Source organism: Bos indicus, chromosome 11 (genome assembly GCF_029378745.1).
Source record: "Bos indicus isolate NIAB-ARS_2022 breed Sahiwal x Tharparkar chromosome 11, NIAB-ARS_B.indTharparkar_mat_pri_1.0, whole genome shotgun sequence".
Classification (NCBI taxonomy): domain Eukaryota; kingdom Metazoa; phylum Chordata; class Mammalia; order Artiodactyla; family Bovidae; genus Bos; species Bos indicus.
Genome location: NC_091770.1, coordinates 100469891 through 100486296, shown reverse-complemented (window position 1 = coordinate 100486296; position 16406 = coordinate 100469891). Strand labels below are relative to the sequence as shown.

Sequence of the window (16406 nt, the reverse complement as noted above, 5' to 3'; positions counted from 1 at the left end):
GCCCCCTCGAGAAGCCGCTCAGCGTTCGCGGCCACCTGCGGCCGGGGCGGGGCCAGGCGCTTCCTTCCCTCCTCGCTCCTCCCCCTTCCCTCCTCCCCCCTTCCCTCCTCCCCCCATTCCCACCTCCCAGCCCACTCCTCCTCCCGACAGGTCCCCCGTCCTAGCCGGAGGCTCTGACCGTTCCCGGCCCGCGGGCTCGCGGCTCCCCTGGGTGCGGCAGTGGCTGGAACCCGCGCAATGGACAGGGTGACAACCCCTCCTGCCAGACTTGCCGCCTGGTCAGTGGGGAACGCAAAGAGCTTCGTCGTGGTTGTGGAATTAAAAAAAAAAAAAAAATCCCTTAGGCTCATGAGTTTCAGGCCCATTTTTGCCCAGTGGAGGCCTTGCTGCTAAGTCGCTTCAGTCGTGTCCGACTCTGTGCAACCCCATACATGGCAGCCCACCAGGCTCCCGCATCCGTGGGATTCTCCAGGCAAGAACACTGGAGTGGGTTGCCATTTCCTTTTCCAGTGCGTGAAAGTGAAAAGTGAAAGTGAAGTCGCTTAGTGGTGACCGACTCTTAGCGACCCCATGGTCTGCAGCCTACCAGGCTTCTCTGTCCATGAGATTTTCCAGACAAGATTACTGGAGTGGGGTGCCATTGCCTTCTCCCCGCGGCCTTGCTACAGACCCACAATTCCCTCCCTTCCCTCCACTCCAGCCCCCAGCGAGCCCACTGTATTGGTGAGAAAACAGGCGGAGGGATGGTCCTAGAAGGTCCTAGCTTCATCCTTCAGTCCAGGGTGGGTCCCTGGCTGTCTCCCCAGAGCCTGGCACCTGACCCGAGCACACCCAGTAAAGAGTGGATAAAAAAAGACTGGCTCGCTGCTAACCCATTAAGCAGAAGGGAAAATTGAGGTGCACAGACGCGAAGCTTCTTGCTTGCAAAATAAACTGGCCTTCAGAAGGTTCTGTGTCAGGAGTTTCTCAGCCTGGTTTTATAGGCCCTGAAGCATTAATCACTGGAACCGCAACCCAATAAAACAGCGGGTCCCAACCTGTCAAAGGCAACGCCTGGGTTAGGACTGACCCCCAGAGGGCAGCTTCCCAAGTCCTCCCTGCCTTGGACCCTTCTAGGGGTGGGAACCCTGAGGCAGCTGTGCTGGGTTAGCCATTCAGTTGTCTTGGAAAAGAGGTAGGGTGGGGAGGGGGAGGTCATGGTAAGGAGGTTGCCCTGTCCCAGACCCCTTCCTGCAAATAAGAAGCAGTCAGAAAAGGGGAGCCTTGGCAGAGAGGGGTGAAGGCTTAGTCACTCTCAGCTCCTCGGCTCGCTGGTCCCCTACCCACCGCCCCACACTCCAATCAGGTCACCCAGGCACATCAGCCAGTTGAGTAGCTGTGAGTCCTTCAGGAGGGCGGAAGCATCAAACCAACTTACTAGCAGAGCTGCAGCTCTCTGTACACCCTCAGCCTCTGGTACCCAAATCCCACACGTGGCTGTACGTGAGTTCTGTGGGGCTAGGCAACTGGGGTGAGTTCTGTGGGGCTAGGCAACTGGGGTGACTTGAGTCACTTCCTGCAGGAAGACAAGTGGTGGAGTTCTGTGGGGCTAGGCAACTGGGGTGACTTGAGTCACTTCCTGCAGGAAGACAAGTGGTGGCTGGGTCCCCTTAGCCCGTTCACAGGGCCACCTCTGGGCCTCACAGAGCCTCTGGCCACAAAACAACACACCCTCAGGGCTCATGCAGCCTTGGGCGGTTCCTCCCCCCTGCAGCCTTGGTTCCTCACTTGTACTGCCTCCCAGACCAGGGACCGAACCCATGTCCCCTGTAGTGGAAGTGCAGAGCCCTAATCACTGGATCACCAGGGAGTTCCCTCTGGCCTGTCTTTACGTCTCCATCCTCTGACTTTGTGCTCCATCCTTGTTTCTTCCTCTAAGATGTCACTGCCCCTCAAGAAAATTGGGGTGGGGGCGTGGATGGATGGGGGCCCCCCTCTGTGGAGCTATTACAGAAGAAGTGGAGGGGAAACTGAGGCAGCCAGATCTAATGTTCTCCCAAACTCTTCAGAGTCATAGTGGCCCCAGAGAGAAGCCCCAATCCCCGGCCCTTAGGAAGAGGGTGGGGTGGGAGCTGAGCCCCTCCAGTCTAGGATGGATGGGTGGGGGGGAATGGGGGTAGAAGAGAAAATAAGGTTAACAGTCCTGAGGACGTCTGGGTAGACTTGGGACATAACCACAACCCTCGTGGTTCTCACTAGATGCTTTTTAAATCTTTGATTGACTTTTGTATTTGGCCGAATACAACTAAGACTTTAGTTGCAGCACACGGCATCTTTGTTGCAGTACACGGGCTTCTCTCGAGGTGTGGCACGCAGGCTTAGTTGCCTGGCGCCACGTGGGTTCTTAGTTCCCTGACCAGAGATCGAACCTGCGTCCCCTGCATTGCAAGGCAGATTCCTAACCACTGAACCTCCAGGGAAAGTGAAAAGTGAAAGTGAAAGTCGTTCAGTCGTGTCTGACTCTTTGCGACCCCACGGACTGTACAGTCCATGGAATTCTCCAGGCCAGAATACTGGAGTGGGTAGCCTTTCCCTCCTCCAGGGCATCTTCCCCACCCGGGGATCAAACCCAGGTCTCCTGCATTGCAGTCCCCCTTTAAAAAAAAAATTAGCTAAGCACTTTTTTATGCTTACATTCACTTGGTTTTCATCCTATATGAAGTCACTTTTATTGTCATCCTCATTTTACAGACAGGAACCTGCAGCTCCGAGTGTGATATCTTCCCCAAGGCTACACAGCATGTGAGTGGCAGAGCAGAACTGGAATCTGGGGTCTGTAGCTCTGGCCCAAACCCTCTGCTCTAGCTCAGGCTTAAGTTGAGTTGATAGAGGAGCCAGAGTCTTGGTCCCAGGGCTGTGGGGACGTTTACTCCTGCTGCAGAACCAGCTGCAGCCCAGGGCACTGTCCCTTCCTGATGAATAGGCAGGGTGCTGTGAGGAGGGGTGAGGTCACAGCCCTCTGCGAGGAAAAGAGAGGCCCGACTGCTAGCAGGGGCCCTGCCCTTGGAGCACTGGGTGGATGGCTGCAGAGGCACAGATCAAGGTGAGAATAGACTGAGCTTGGACGGCTCATTTTCCCGTGTTGTTCTAGCAACATTAGTTGAAGAATTTCCTTTCCCTATCAAATTGTGTTTAGCACCTTTGTTGAAAATTAACTGACTGTATAAATGTTGCCCGATTTCTGGATTCCTTCTGTGCCACTCCTCTATTTATGTACATCCATGCCAATACCATACCATCTTGATTGCTACAAGTTTACAGTAAGACTCCAAGTCAGATAATATAGATCTTCCAATTTTGTTTCAAAACTGTTTTGACTGTTCCAGGTCCTTTGCGTTTCCATTCAAATAGTAGAAACAGTTTGTCTGTTTAGGTAAAAAGCCTGCTTGGATTATTGTTGGGGATTTGCAATAAATCTGTTTATCAGCTAGGGGAGAATGGACATCTTAACAATATAGAGTTTTTCAATGCATGATCATGGTATAGCTCTCCATTTATTTATATCTCTGTACATTCTCCAACATTAAAAAAAACCTTAAAACTGTTTATTCAGAAATATTTGTGGTTGTTATACTTTGGCCACCTCATGCGAAGAGTTGACTCATTGGAAAAGACTCTGATGCTGGGAGGGATTGGGGGCAAGAGGAGAAGGGGACGACAGAGGATGAGATGGCTGGATGGCATCACTGACTCGATGGACGTGAGTCTCAGTGAACTCCGAAAGTTAGTGATGGACAGGGAGGCCTGGCGTGCTACAATTCATGGGGTTGCAAAGAGTCAGACGCGACTGAGCGACTGATCTGATCTGATCTGATACGAGCAAAGAAGGAGAAACTCAGGCCAGTCTACAATTTGAGATGATATTCACTTGTGGTGAATCAAGTTTTTGTTTTAAACCAGAAGTGTATCTCTGAGATAATGTTGAAATACACTGAGTCACAAAACAGTTCCTTTATTTGATGTGATATCTCAGTTGAGAATCTTTTAAGGATATAGACCAGTAGGACCCAGAGCTAGAAGACCTGAAGTTTCCCTTCTGAATGTCTTTTCGTGTGTTTGTTGACTATCTGCATGTCTTCTTTGCAGAAATGTCTGTTTAGATCTTCCACCCATTTTTTGATTAGGCTGTTTGTGTTTTTTTGTTATTGAGCTGCATGAGCTGTTTGCATTAGTCCCTTGTCAGTTGTTTTGTTTGCAGATATTTTCTCCCGTTGTTCTGAGGCTTTTCTTTTCATCTTGTTATGGTTTCCTTTGCTGTGCAAAAGCTTTTAAGTTTAATTAGGTCCCATTTGTTTATTTTTGCTTTTATTTTCATTACTCTAGGCAGTGGATCAAAAAAGATACCGCTGTGACTTATGCCATTATGTATTCCTCTAAGAGTTTTATGATATCTGGCCTTACATTTAGGTCTTTAATCCATTTTGAGTTCATTTTTGTGTGTGGTGTTAGGAAATGTTCTAATTTCATTCTTTTACATGTAGCTGTCCAGTTTTCCCAGCACCACTTATTGAAGAGACTGTATTTTCCCCATTGTACATTCTTGCCTCCTTGGTCAGAGATTAGGTGGCCATAAGTGTATGCGTTCATCTCTGGACTTTCTACCCTGTTCCACTGATCTATATTTCTGTCAATCACAACTACAATGAGGTGTCATCTCACACTGAAAAACCTACAAACAATGAATGCTGGAGAGAGTGTGGAGAAAAGGGAATCCTCCTACACTGTTGATGGGAATGTAAATTGTTACAGCCTTCCCTGGTAGCTCAGCTGGGAAAGAATCCACCTGCAATGCAGGAGATCCTGATTCAGTTCCAGGGTTGGGAAGATCCTCTAGAGGAGGGCATGGCAATCCACCCCAGTATTCTTGCCTGGAGAATCCCCACAGACAGAGGAGCCTGGAGGGCTACAGTCCATGGGGTTGCAAAGAGTCGGACACGGCTGAACAACTAAGCAACTAAGCATAGCACATCTACTATGGACAACAATGTGGACGTTCCTTAAAAAGCTAAAAATAGAGCCATCGTATGACCCAATCATTCCACCCCTGGGCATATATCCAGATAAAACCAGAATTCGAAAGGATGCACGCACTCCGACGTTCATTGCAGCACTATTTACAGTAACCAGGACATGGAAGCAACCTAAATGTCCATCGACAGAAAAATGGATAAAGAAGATGTGGTACATATATACAATGGAATATTACTCAGCCACAAAAAGGAACGAAATAGTGGCATTTGCAGAGACGTGGATGGATCTAGAGATTGTCATACAGAATGAAGTAGGTCAGAAAAACAAATATTGTTAATATCACTTACATGTGGAATCTAGAAAAATGGTATGGATGAACTTATCTGCAAAGCAGAAATCGAGTCGCAGATGTAGAGAACAAACTTATGGTTACTAAGGGGAAGTGAGGGGTGGGATGAATTTGGAGGGGGGTGGGATGAATTGGGAGATTAGGATTGCCATATATACATATATACAATGCATATATGTGCCATATATACACATTGCAGGCGGATTCTTTACCAACTGAGCCACAAAGGAAGCCCAAGAATATTGGAGTGGGTAGCCTATTCCTTCTCCAGCATATCTTCCTGACCCAGGAATCGAACCGGGGTCTCCTGCATTGAAGGTGAATTTTTTACCAACTGAGCTATCAGGGAAGCCCCCATATATACACTGCTGCTGCTGCTAAGTATATACACTACTATGTATAAAATTGGAGGAGGCAATGGCAACCCACTCCAGTACTCTTGCCTGGAAAATCCCATGGATGGAGGAGTCTGGTGGGCTGCAGTCCATGGGGTCGCTAAGTTGGACATGACTGAGCGACTTCACTTTCACCTTTCACTTTCATGCATTGGAGAAAGAAATAGCAACCCACTCCAGTGTTCTTGCCTGGAGAATCCCAGGAACGGTGGAACCTGGTGGGCTGCCGTCTATGGGGTCGCACAGAGTTGGACACGACTGAAGAGACTTAGCAGCAGCAGCAGCATGTATAAAATAGATAACTAATGAGAACCTACTGTATAGCACAGGGAACTCTACTCAATGCTCTGTGTTGACCTAAATGGGAAGGAAATCTAAAAAAAGAGCTAAATGTATACACATAACTGATTCACTTCGCTGTACAGCAGGAACTAACACAACATAGTAAAGCAACTGTATTCCAATAAAATTAATTTAAAATAAAAAGGATCCCTGCTGCTGATGGACTAGGTGAGTGTGGACATGCTCCATTTGGGAAAGAATATGTGGCTATCATGAGGAGCAGCTGGAATCTGGAGGAGGAGACAGAGCTTCTCAGGGCCACAGGTATGGCTGCTCCAGAGCCCAGCTCTGAGATGGATATTTTATTGGGCACCTTGGATAACTTGCCAGGTGGAAGTCTATTCTCAGGCAAATGCCCAAGTCTTTCATTTAGAGAAGAGTAATGCCTGACAGGTTGGGGCATCTCTGATGGGTGGTACAAAAGTCCTCATTTTCAACCGGAGTGCCAACAGATCCATCTTGACTCAGATGTCTGGGCATGTTTTATAGTTTTTAGTGTGTGGGTCTTGCTTCTTTCATTAAATTTGTTTCTAAGTATTTTAAGGTTTTTGATACTATTGTAAGTGATATTTAAAATTTTATTTTCCAATTGATTGTTGCTAATGTATAGAAATACAACTGATTTTTGTATATTGGATTTGCCTCCTGCAACCTTGCTAAATTTGCTGATTAATTTTGGTAGACTTTTGTAAATACCTTAGGGTTTTCTATGTGGACAATAATGTTGACTGTGAACAGAGACAGTTGTACTTCTCCCCTGTGTTATCTTTGTGCCTTTTTTTCTTGCTTTATTCCAACGGTGAGGACCCTAGTACAGTGTTGAATAGAATTGATCTGAGTTGATATCCTTCACTTGTTGATGATCTTTGGGGATCATTCATTCAGTCATTCACCATTGAGTATGATGTTAGTTGTAGTTTTTTATTAGGTGAAGAAATTCACTTTTCTGTTTTTGTCATGAGTAGGTATTGAATTTTGTCAAATGTTTTTTTCTGCATCTATTGAGATGATCATATAATTTTCTCTTTATTCTGTAAATGTGGTAAATTACATTGATTTTCAGATGTTAAAGCAACCTTGCATTCCCCAAATAATTCTATTAATATCCCGATAAAGTTTATTTTTAAGAAAAAAAATACTAATGGATTAAAATGATTTCTAAAAAGACTCTGATGGTCCCCCATCCCTCTTAGGATAAAATCTAGCACCCTATACTTCCTTTTCTGCCCTCACCCACACACTCCAGCAGCACTGGCCTGCTTTAGGTGTCTTCAATATACCAAGCTGTTCCTTGTCTTATTGTCTTTGCACACACACACTGTTCGTTGGGGCTGCTTCTCTGACCCTTCCCTTCCTCCCACCAGTTGGTCCCTTGTCATATGCCGCCTCTCACGTTGGTACCTAGTAGACACCTAAAGTCCCCAGTGACAAAATGCAGGAGCATGAGGGCTCTGATCTCTTCTCCCCCTCCCCACTGCTGGTTTTATTTCCCCCCCCCCAATATTTATTTATTTGTCTGGCTGCATCTGGTCTTAGCTGTGGCACTCAGATCTTCATTGCATCATGTGAGATCTTTCATTGTGGTGCACAGACTCTCTAGTTGTGACGCACAGACTCCTCTAGCTGTGACACACAGACTCCTCTAGTTGTGACACACAGACTCTCTAGTTGTGGCTCGGGTTCAGTAGCCTCACAGCATGTAGGATATTAGTGTCCCAACCAGGGATCAAAACCGAGTCCTCTGCATTGCCAGGTGGATTCTTAAGCCCTGGACCCCCAGCGCAGTCCCCTCACTGCTGTTGTCTTAGATCACCATCCCTTTGCACCTGTACCTCTGCAGGAGACACCTCACCTGTCTTCCTGCCTATGCTCACTGCACCTTCCACATTGCAGCCAAGGTGGCTTTTCTAAGGGTCAGCTCTGACTGTTGAGGTCCATTGTCTGAACTCATGCTTAATGGCACGCTCAATGGACGTGATCTTGTTAAATCCCCCGAGAAGCTATGAAAACAGATGCAGCTTGTGACTGTAGAGTAGGTCCTTCTTGCCCCCCATCTCTCCTCTGAGATGGGAGAGCTCTGCATGTGCAGTTCATGGAGGGGCCTGAGTATGTAGAGACCCCAGCCCTGCACTCTGCGACGATCTCATGGTTGGCACCAGAAGCTACTTTGCTGCCGTCCGGATCTGGGCACTGGCCCCAGGAACAGGGAGTGCCCTCTGGGCTGGACCCCGGGTTGCCTGTCCCCGCCTAGAGGGAACACGGAGTCCGGAGTGGATTCTTGGAAAAGCTGCATCAGGGAGTTTAATGAGTGACCTGCAGGGCTGTTTTCCACCCCTGATGGTTTAGAACAGCCTCAGAGGTCAAGCAGCAGCAGGAGGCTGGGCAGCTGGATGTGGCTTTGGCCAATGGCAGCGGCAGCTGGAAAAGCAGAGTGGAAAACACCCCTCTGGGGCCAGCTGAGCTCCCTTGGGAGGCACCTCCTCCCCTTGGCGATCATTCTGCGGATGAGGGTGGAGTGGGAAGCACCGGACTCAGCATCACAGCCTGGATTCCAGGCCAAGTCTGCCCCTGGCTGGGGTAGACTTGGAGCAATCGCTCCCTCTCACCTGCCTCTGTTCCTGAGCTTCAGGGTAGGGGATAGGAGATGGGGGTGGGAGGAGGTCAACGGAACACACCCTGCTGTGGCAGCTCCTGCGGTCTGGAGCTGCTGATGTCTCTCCTCTTCATCCTGCTTCTGGCCAGCCCTCTCCTTCCCACCCGCCTTCCTCGGAGGCTGGAGGCAGGGGAGCCTGGAGGCTGCGCTGAGTCCTTCTCTTCCCCTGTGTGCTGTGTGAGCTTGGCCGAGTGGCTCACCTTCTCTGAGCCCCCCCTTCCCTCATCTGTGAAATAGACATACTACTTTTTTTTTTTTTTTCAATCTCTGGAGTTCCTGGGAGAATTAAATAAACTCAGGTCTATAGGGCACTGAACAGTCAACAAATACTTTGACAAACACGAAGGGCCGGTGTGAGTCTGGGGAGAGGAGGCGGGAGAGAGCAGCAGTTCTCACCACTCAATGCCACGTCCCCAGGATCGACCCTTTCATGAGCGGCCAAGTCCCTGACTCCATAAAACATTAACAGCTCAGCAAAGGGCAGGGCTTAAGTTGTGACCCGTGGCCCCTAGGGTTGCACAAAAAAAAGGTTGTTCAGTCCAAGGATAGTCTTTACAGGTGGGCCCTGGACAAAGCGGGTATGAGGAGGAACTGGGAAGCTCCTCCCTCCTTTCTTCCCTCATCCCTGGACTCTCTCACCAACCCGGCCTCAAATTCCACCATTGGCAACTTCTGTGCTTTAAGCCAGCAATTGGTAAACTATGGTTCCTATTTGTTCTCATGAAGCCTGCAGGCTAAGAATGGTTTTTGCATTTGTAAACAGCTTAAAAAAAAAAAAAAGACTGTTCTGTAACACATGAAAATTGCGTGAACTTTAAAACCTAGACAGTATATTAAAAAGCAGAGATGTTGCCAACAAAGGTCTGTCTAGTCAAAGCTATGTTTTTTTCCAATAGTCATGTATGGGTGTGAGAGTTGGACTATAAAGAAAGCTGAGCGCCCAAGAATGGATGCTTTTGAACTGTGGTGTTGGAGAAGACTCTTGAGAGTCCCTTGGACTGCAAGGAGCTAACCAGTCCATCCTAAAGGAAATCAGTCCTGAATATTCATTGGAAGGACTGATGCTGAAGCTGAAACTCCAATACTTTGGCCACCTGATGCGAAGAACTGATTCATTTGAAAAGACCCTGATGCTGGGAAAGACTGAAGGCAGGAGGAGAAGGGGACAACAGAGGATGAGATGGTTGGATGGCATCACTGAATGAATGAACATGAGTTTGGGTGGACTCCGGGAGTTGGTGATGGACAGGGAAGCCTAGCATGCTGCAGTCCATGGGGTCACAAAGAGTCAGACACGACTGAGCGACTGAACTGAACCGAAGTTAAAACACAAATGAAGTGTTATTGGAAGCCAGTCACTCCTTCTCTGTGTGTTGACTGTGACTGCATTTGCAGGGCAATGGCCAGGGGAGAAGTTTAATGTTTTCCCCAAAGCCAAAATGATTCACTATTTGGTCCTTTATAGAAGATGCTCACAGACCCCCAGTTCAAGAGAAAATGAAGGATTAGTTGCTCAGTTGTGTCTGACTCTTTGCGATCCCACAGACTGTGTATGCCAGGCTCCTCTGTACATGGAACTCTCCTGGCAAGAATACTGGAGTAGGTGGTATTCTTCTCCAGGGCATCTTCCCGACCAAGGGATCGAACCCAGGTCTCCTGCATTACAGGCCGATTCTTTACCATCTTCAGCCACCAGAGAAGCCTGGTTCAAAAGAAACAAACTTTGAAATTGGGAGTACCCTGGGGAAGATTCATTTGGGGCTGTTGGTGGGAGTCCCAATCTAACCACTAACCAGTCACCTATCAGGCAAGGGACTAGGCCCTGTTCCCTCCGAGTGTCCTTTTCTCCACCTATAAAATGCACGTAGAGACTCCTCTGTTCACCCCAGCCTGGCTGGAAGGGCTCTGTTTATGAAGTCTTATCTCCATACATCCCTTAGTGGGAAATAACTCTGCTTTTCTTGTTGCCCAGATGAGAGGCTGGGGGTGCTAAGGAGGAGGTCAGTGTCACACTGACCAAAGGGAGCTGGGACAAAGGACCAGAAGCACATGGAAGAGAAATGGCCTCTTTCTGCCAGAGGCTGTGTTTAGGGGCAGCTGGCACAGAGCGATCACTGAGGCAGGGGGCTGCGGGCAGCCCAGGCAGGAGGGCAGGGATGGGGGGAGCTCGAGGAACAGTATTGCTGGGCTTCTGACAAATCCTCTCCCAGCTTACTGGAGACAGGTCCATACAAACACAGACATTCCAATCGTGTCCCTCACCAGCTTACCCTGTCGAAGCCAAGACCCCTACAGGGGCCCCACAGGCCCCCAGAGTCTGCCTGACCCTCTTTGGTTTCTGATCATACTCCACAGCCCCCCACCCCTCCTCCCGCCGAGCTGCCGCATCCTTCTACCTGGGGTGGGGGGACACCCTGGTATTTGTCGTTCCCTCTGCCAGAATGCCCTTCTGCCGACTTCTGCACGGCTGTCTCCCTCACCTTCCTTGGGTCTCTGCTCCAATGCCACCTACTCAGTGAGGCCTACCCTGACGGCCTGTTAAAAATTGCCCCCTGAACCCCCACCGTCCCAGCTGAGTTCTTCTCCCCAGCACCCTCGCTAACTGACAAATACACGTTTCACTCACTTCCTTGCCGTCTATAAACCTTTGCCATGAGAACATAAGCTTCACGAGCACAGGAATTTTACGTTCACTGTCTGGCACATAAGTAGGACCTAATGACTCTCTAGTGGATGATGAAATGATCAAATGGCATTAATTCATTAAATACGTCGACTTAAAAGTATTTACAACCTAAAAGTTGAGAATTATGTTTTATTCAGTGGCAACCCTTGGGACTTCAAGCCTGGGAGGCAGCATCTCAAGTTAGCCTGAGAAAACTGCTTGGAGGAGGCGAGGGTAGGAGCCAGGTTATACAGAAGTTTTGCAACAGAGGGCAGGTATGCTGCTGCTGCTAAGTCGCTTCAGTCGTGTCCGACTCTGTGTGACCCCATAGACGGCAGCCCACTAGGCTCCTCTGTCCCTGGGATTCTCCAGGCAAGAATACTGGAGTGGGTTGCCATTTCCTTCTCCAATGCATGAAAGTGAAAAGTGAAAGTGAAGTCGCTCAGTCGTGCCCGACTCTTAGTGACCCCATGGACTGCAGCCCATCAGGGGGATGCCATTGCCTTATTACTGTTAAAGGAAACCAGATGTCCCAAGTTAAGGAATGGAGTGTTTTCTACGTATGGGAGGATGCAAGGCTCACTGAACTCAGTCCTTTCATAGGCACCTCAGCCACCCGGGGTCAGTTTCCTGTGCTTCCTTGGGGCTCGCCAGCTCACACTGGAGGGCTGCCATCACTGATTGCGACATCCTTGTTTAATGATATGGCAGAAATATTCCATTCCTCAAATACAGTTAGCAATTATTTTTAATTAAGAATTACTCTTTGCTACCAGGGATAGCTGCTGTCTGTGTGATATATCTCCTTCTTCATTTAATTATCCCCACAGCCCTGGGTTGTGGGCACTCTCATATTTTCGTATTTTTGGCTGAGGACACTGCGCCCAGGGCCACCCTATCCGTAAGGAGCCTGGGCTCCATTGACGGGGAGGGCCGCGTTAGCTCCATCTCACCAGGGGACTGAACCACCAGGACCTAAAGGGTGGTGGTCTCCCTCCCAAAGCCCCTCCTTACCAAAGCAACATAACTGGAGGAAGAAGCCAAAGTGGTAAACACAGACGTTTTTATGGTTTCCATACACACACCCGGTTCAGGATGACAATGCCAGGTATGGGGGGTGACAGCGGCTGCGGCCCCCGCTCCCCTCAAGCATCTCAGGGCGCTGTGTCCCCGCCCGGGGTCCCCTGCGGCTTGCGGAAAGCCCGCAGAAGCCCGCCAGGCTTCATTTACCCAAGCCTGCCTGCTGTCTTCGCCACCTAAGGACAGCGTCTGTCACCTCCCTGCTGGGCTCCACCCCCACGGCGGAGGAAGCTAGGCGAGCTCGGATTCTCGCTGTCCTGGGGTCAAGGCTGCCGCGCCGAGGCGTGTTTGCTGAAGGTCTCGCTGACGCACGGGGACAGGAGAAGATGACGTCGCTTGCCACGGCTGGGTGGCATGGGCAAGGGCACCACCTGGGTGGCGGGGGGGCGGGGGCGGGGTCCAGTCCTCTCTGGCCCCCATCCCCGGAGGTCGCTGCCCCTGCCCGCGGCCCTCAGTAGGGGTAGGGGGACACGGCGATGAGCAGGACGAAGACGCTCTGGTGGCGCGGCGCTGCGGCGCGCACGGTGAGCCGGTAGAGGCCGGCGCGGGTGAGCGCGCGGCGGGTGTAGATGGCGCCATGTCCGGCGCGCAGCGGGCGCAGCGCGAAGGGGCTGCGCGGGTCGGGCTCGAGCACGCTGAGCTCCGTGCGGTTGGCGGGGATGCCGGCCTCGGAGAAGGCGGCCAGGCGGGCCACGTCGTGGAGGGCGCGCACGCCCAGGGGCAGCGGCAGCAGCTTGTACTGCAGCGTGGACGGGCCGCCCGAACTGCAGTCCTGTGAGCAGCGCCGGAAGCACGTCCTGCGGGACAGACAGACCGACCGACTCCGGTTTGCCATCCGCGTGCCCGGCCGCCCGCATAAAGCAGACTCCACCCCCAACTCCCGCAGTTCAGCTGTGAGCTGCCCGACCACCACCTCGCGCGCCCCATGCCTCTACAAGCGTCACTGTCAGCCCATTTTAGAGAGCAGCAAACTGAGGCCTCAGGAAGCCAGAGACCTGCCCTTTCCCACCCGAACAGGTCCCCCATCAGTGATAAGCCCTCTAGGCACTCCGGAACCCCAGAACTGGCTTTGGATTTGCAGCAGGGTAAGGGGGGCTTCTCTTGTAGCTCAGTTGGTAAAGAATCTGCCCGCAATGCGGGAGACCGGGGTTTGATCCCTGGCTGGGGAATATCCCCTGGAGAAGAAAATGACAACCCACTCCAGTATTCTTGTCTAGAGAAACCCATGGACAGAGGAGCCTGGTGGGCTACGGTCCATGGGCTCGCAAGGAGTTGGACACGACTTAGCAACTAAACCATCACCACCACCAAGGGGGTTCAACCTTGCCAAGGGTGCCCCCCTCCCCCCACCACCGGCTCCAAGCCTCAGCCTAGGCTTCGTGATTAATAGAGCCCCCGGCAGGTCGCCACCCAAAATCCTTGCCCTGACAGCTGCATCTCTTGCCAGCCAAGGTCCCTTCGTCTGTGCATCTTTATGAGTATCTGTAGCCACAGTGAGAGACCTGGAGGAAATGTGTTTCGTGTTTGTGTGGCTGTGTGTGAGTCCTCAGGTTTTGCCTGTGGTTCTGGGTGGAGTTTATGCGCCTGCGCATGTGTTCCTGTGTCCGCTTTCCTGAATGGACTCACGTGTTCCCATGTGTCCCTGTGTGTCCATCGCCCAGCACCCCTGCCTCCCAGTTCTCTCCCGGCTCTGGCCTCTCCCTGCGCTCCGTGCTTAGCGGACGCAGCGCTGTGCAGGAAACGATAACCGTTCAAGTGAGTTCACATCCCAAATAGCTGCAGGAAAAGTGTTTTCCTTGATGGCATGTTGCCCTTGAGCTCAGGAGCCCCGCCCAGGAGTTCTGGCAGGGTTGACCCTCTGGCCCTTCGAGGACCTCTGGCCCGAGACAGGGCCTTCCTGGAGAAGGAGGAGTCGGGCTCTCCAGGAGCCAGAGTGTCCCGCTGCCCAGCTCTTAGCAGACCATCTGCCCACACCCCCCAACCCCCAACCAGCTCAGCCCTTACCCGGGGCTGGAGCCCTGCCGGTAGGTGGCGGGACACGGCGTGTCCACACACTGGTAGCTGCCACGGGTGTTGAAGCACATCTGGCTGGGCCCGCACTCGATGCCGTCCTCCTCACACTCGTTGATGTCTGGGCAGGCAGGTGGGTGAGGAGAGCAGGGTGAAGACATGGGGCAAAGGAGAAAGAGCCCAAGGCAGGAGCCAGGGAGGCGTGGAGGGGAGGGGTGGGTTAGGTGGGAGAGCGATGCCCTCAGAGGACAGCAAGGTGGGTAGCCCCTTGCCTGGTCCCCAGCTGACACTGTGACAGCCCAGCTGGCAGGCCCCTGGCACCTCCCCTTTTCCCCAGGTGGGCACTCTGGGGACCGCTGAGCCTGGAGCTGGCGTAAAGAGGCTGAGGGAGACAATTGCCTTAGGACCCCGAGAGGCCACGGCCGGTGATCCTTCTCTGCCCCCCATCCCCGTGGGAGCCCCACCCTCTCAGAGGCCATTCGGTGACCCCCACAATAGAGTGAGGCACGAAGACTAGAAGCAGCAGCTTGACCCACTGCAGAGCACCTTAGGGGAAATGTGCTGGCCTAGGGCTTAGAGGGCTTCCCTTCTACTCCCAGCAGCCGCCGCCTTGCTGAGCATGGGCTCTGTGGCCACCCTCCTCATCCAGACATTTATTGGAGGGGCCGTGTGAGCCCCACCTCGCCAGGAGGCCAATACACAGAGAGGTGAAGCGAGTTGTCCAGGGACACACGCCCAGCTATGTTCAGAGCCTGTCCACAACAATTTCTTAGCTCCCGCTGGGATTGTGGGTGCTGCTCTGGCTCTGGCCACCTGGGTGGGGGAGGGCAGCACGTACCCCCTCCCTGCCCCTCCATCACAGGAGATGGTTGAGAGGGGACTGGAGAGAGCAGACTGGGTGAGAGACGCCCCTTCCTGCTCACCCTGGCAGTTCTTCCCGCTGGGGAGGAGGCGGTAGCCTGCAGGGCAGAGGCACTGGTAGCTGCCCTCTGTGTTTCGGCAGGCGTGTTGGCACAGGTTTCTCACGCGGCACTCGTCCAGGTCTGGCCCCGGGGCGGGGTAGGGGTTGCGAGCAGAGAAACACTGAGTCACAAATACCCAGGTGGCCGCACGCCTGCCCATCGCCAGGCTCGGGACAAGTCAGGGAGATCCCCTGCTTAGGCACCAGGGATTTCTCCCTGCCATGCCCCTTTCCTGGTGGCCCAGACAGTAAAGCGTCCGCCTACAGTGCGGGAGACCCAGGTTCAGTCCCTGGGTCCAGAAGATCTCCTGGAGAAGGAAATGGCAACCTACTCCAGTATTCTTGCCTGGAAAGTCCCATGGATGGAGGAGCCTGGTAGACTACAGTCCATGGGATTGCAAAGAGTCGGACATGACTAAGCGACTTCACTTTCATGCCCCACCCAACCCTGGATGGGGAGGTTGGGAGAGTCCCTGGGCTCCATGTGCACCAAGCCATGGGGTGGGTGTCGGGGGCAGATAGCGCTCCCAGGACAGACGGTTCTGTCCAGGCAGTGATGCTGAAATACACCTGCCTTCCATGCCTTCCCCTGTCTGCAGCCCAGCGCCAACCTGCCTCCACACAAGGGCCCTCGACCCGCATGACTCTGTAGCACTCCCCAGTCCCTGTTGACCTTCTCAGGTCAACCTGGACCATTCTCCTTCCCTCCCTGACCGCTTCACCTCTGCGCACCGGAGGAGAGTTCCTCCAAGTGGGTTCCTGGGAACACTTGCCTTCCCTCTGGGTAATGCGAACGTGAAAGTCACTCAGTCGTGTCTGACTCTTTGCGACCCCATGGACTGTATAGAAATTCTCCAGGCTGGAATACTGGAGTGGGTAGCCTTTCCCTTCTCCAGGGGATCTTCCCAACCCAGGGGTCGAACCCAGGTCTCCTATATTGC

The 16406-nt window shown here is 52.1% G+C and overlaps 1 protein-coding gene across 2 annotated transcripts in view; it reads right to left on the bottom strand.

The window, feature by feature from the left end:
• Nucleotides 1–12460: 12460 nt before the first annotated feature.
• HMCN2 (hemicentin 2) overlaps nt 12461–16406 on the bottom strand; it is a 176878-nt gene continuing 172932 nt past the window's right edge. For both annotated transcript variants that reach the window (XM_070799427.1, XM_019971022.2), the window contains exons 96-98: nt 15428–15547; nt 14499–14625; nt 12461–13291 (exon numbers count right to left, since the gene is read on the bottom strand). In XM_070799427.1, the coding sequence (XP_070655528.1) occupies nt 12946–13291; nt 14499–14625; nt 15428–15547 (593 nt within the window). In that variant the 3' untranslated portion in view covers nt 12461–12945. The remainder of the gene's footprint in view (nt 13292–14498; nt 14626–15427; nt 15548–16406) is intronic.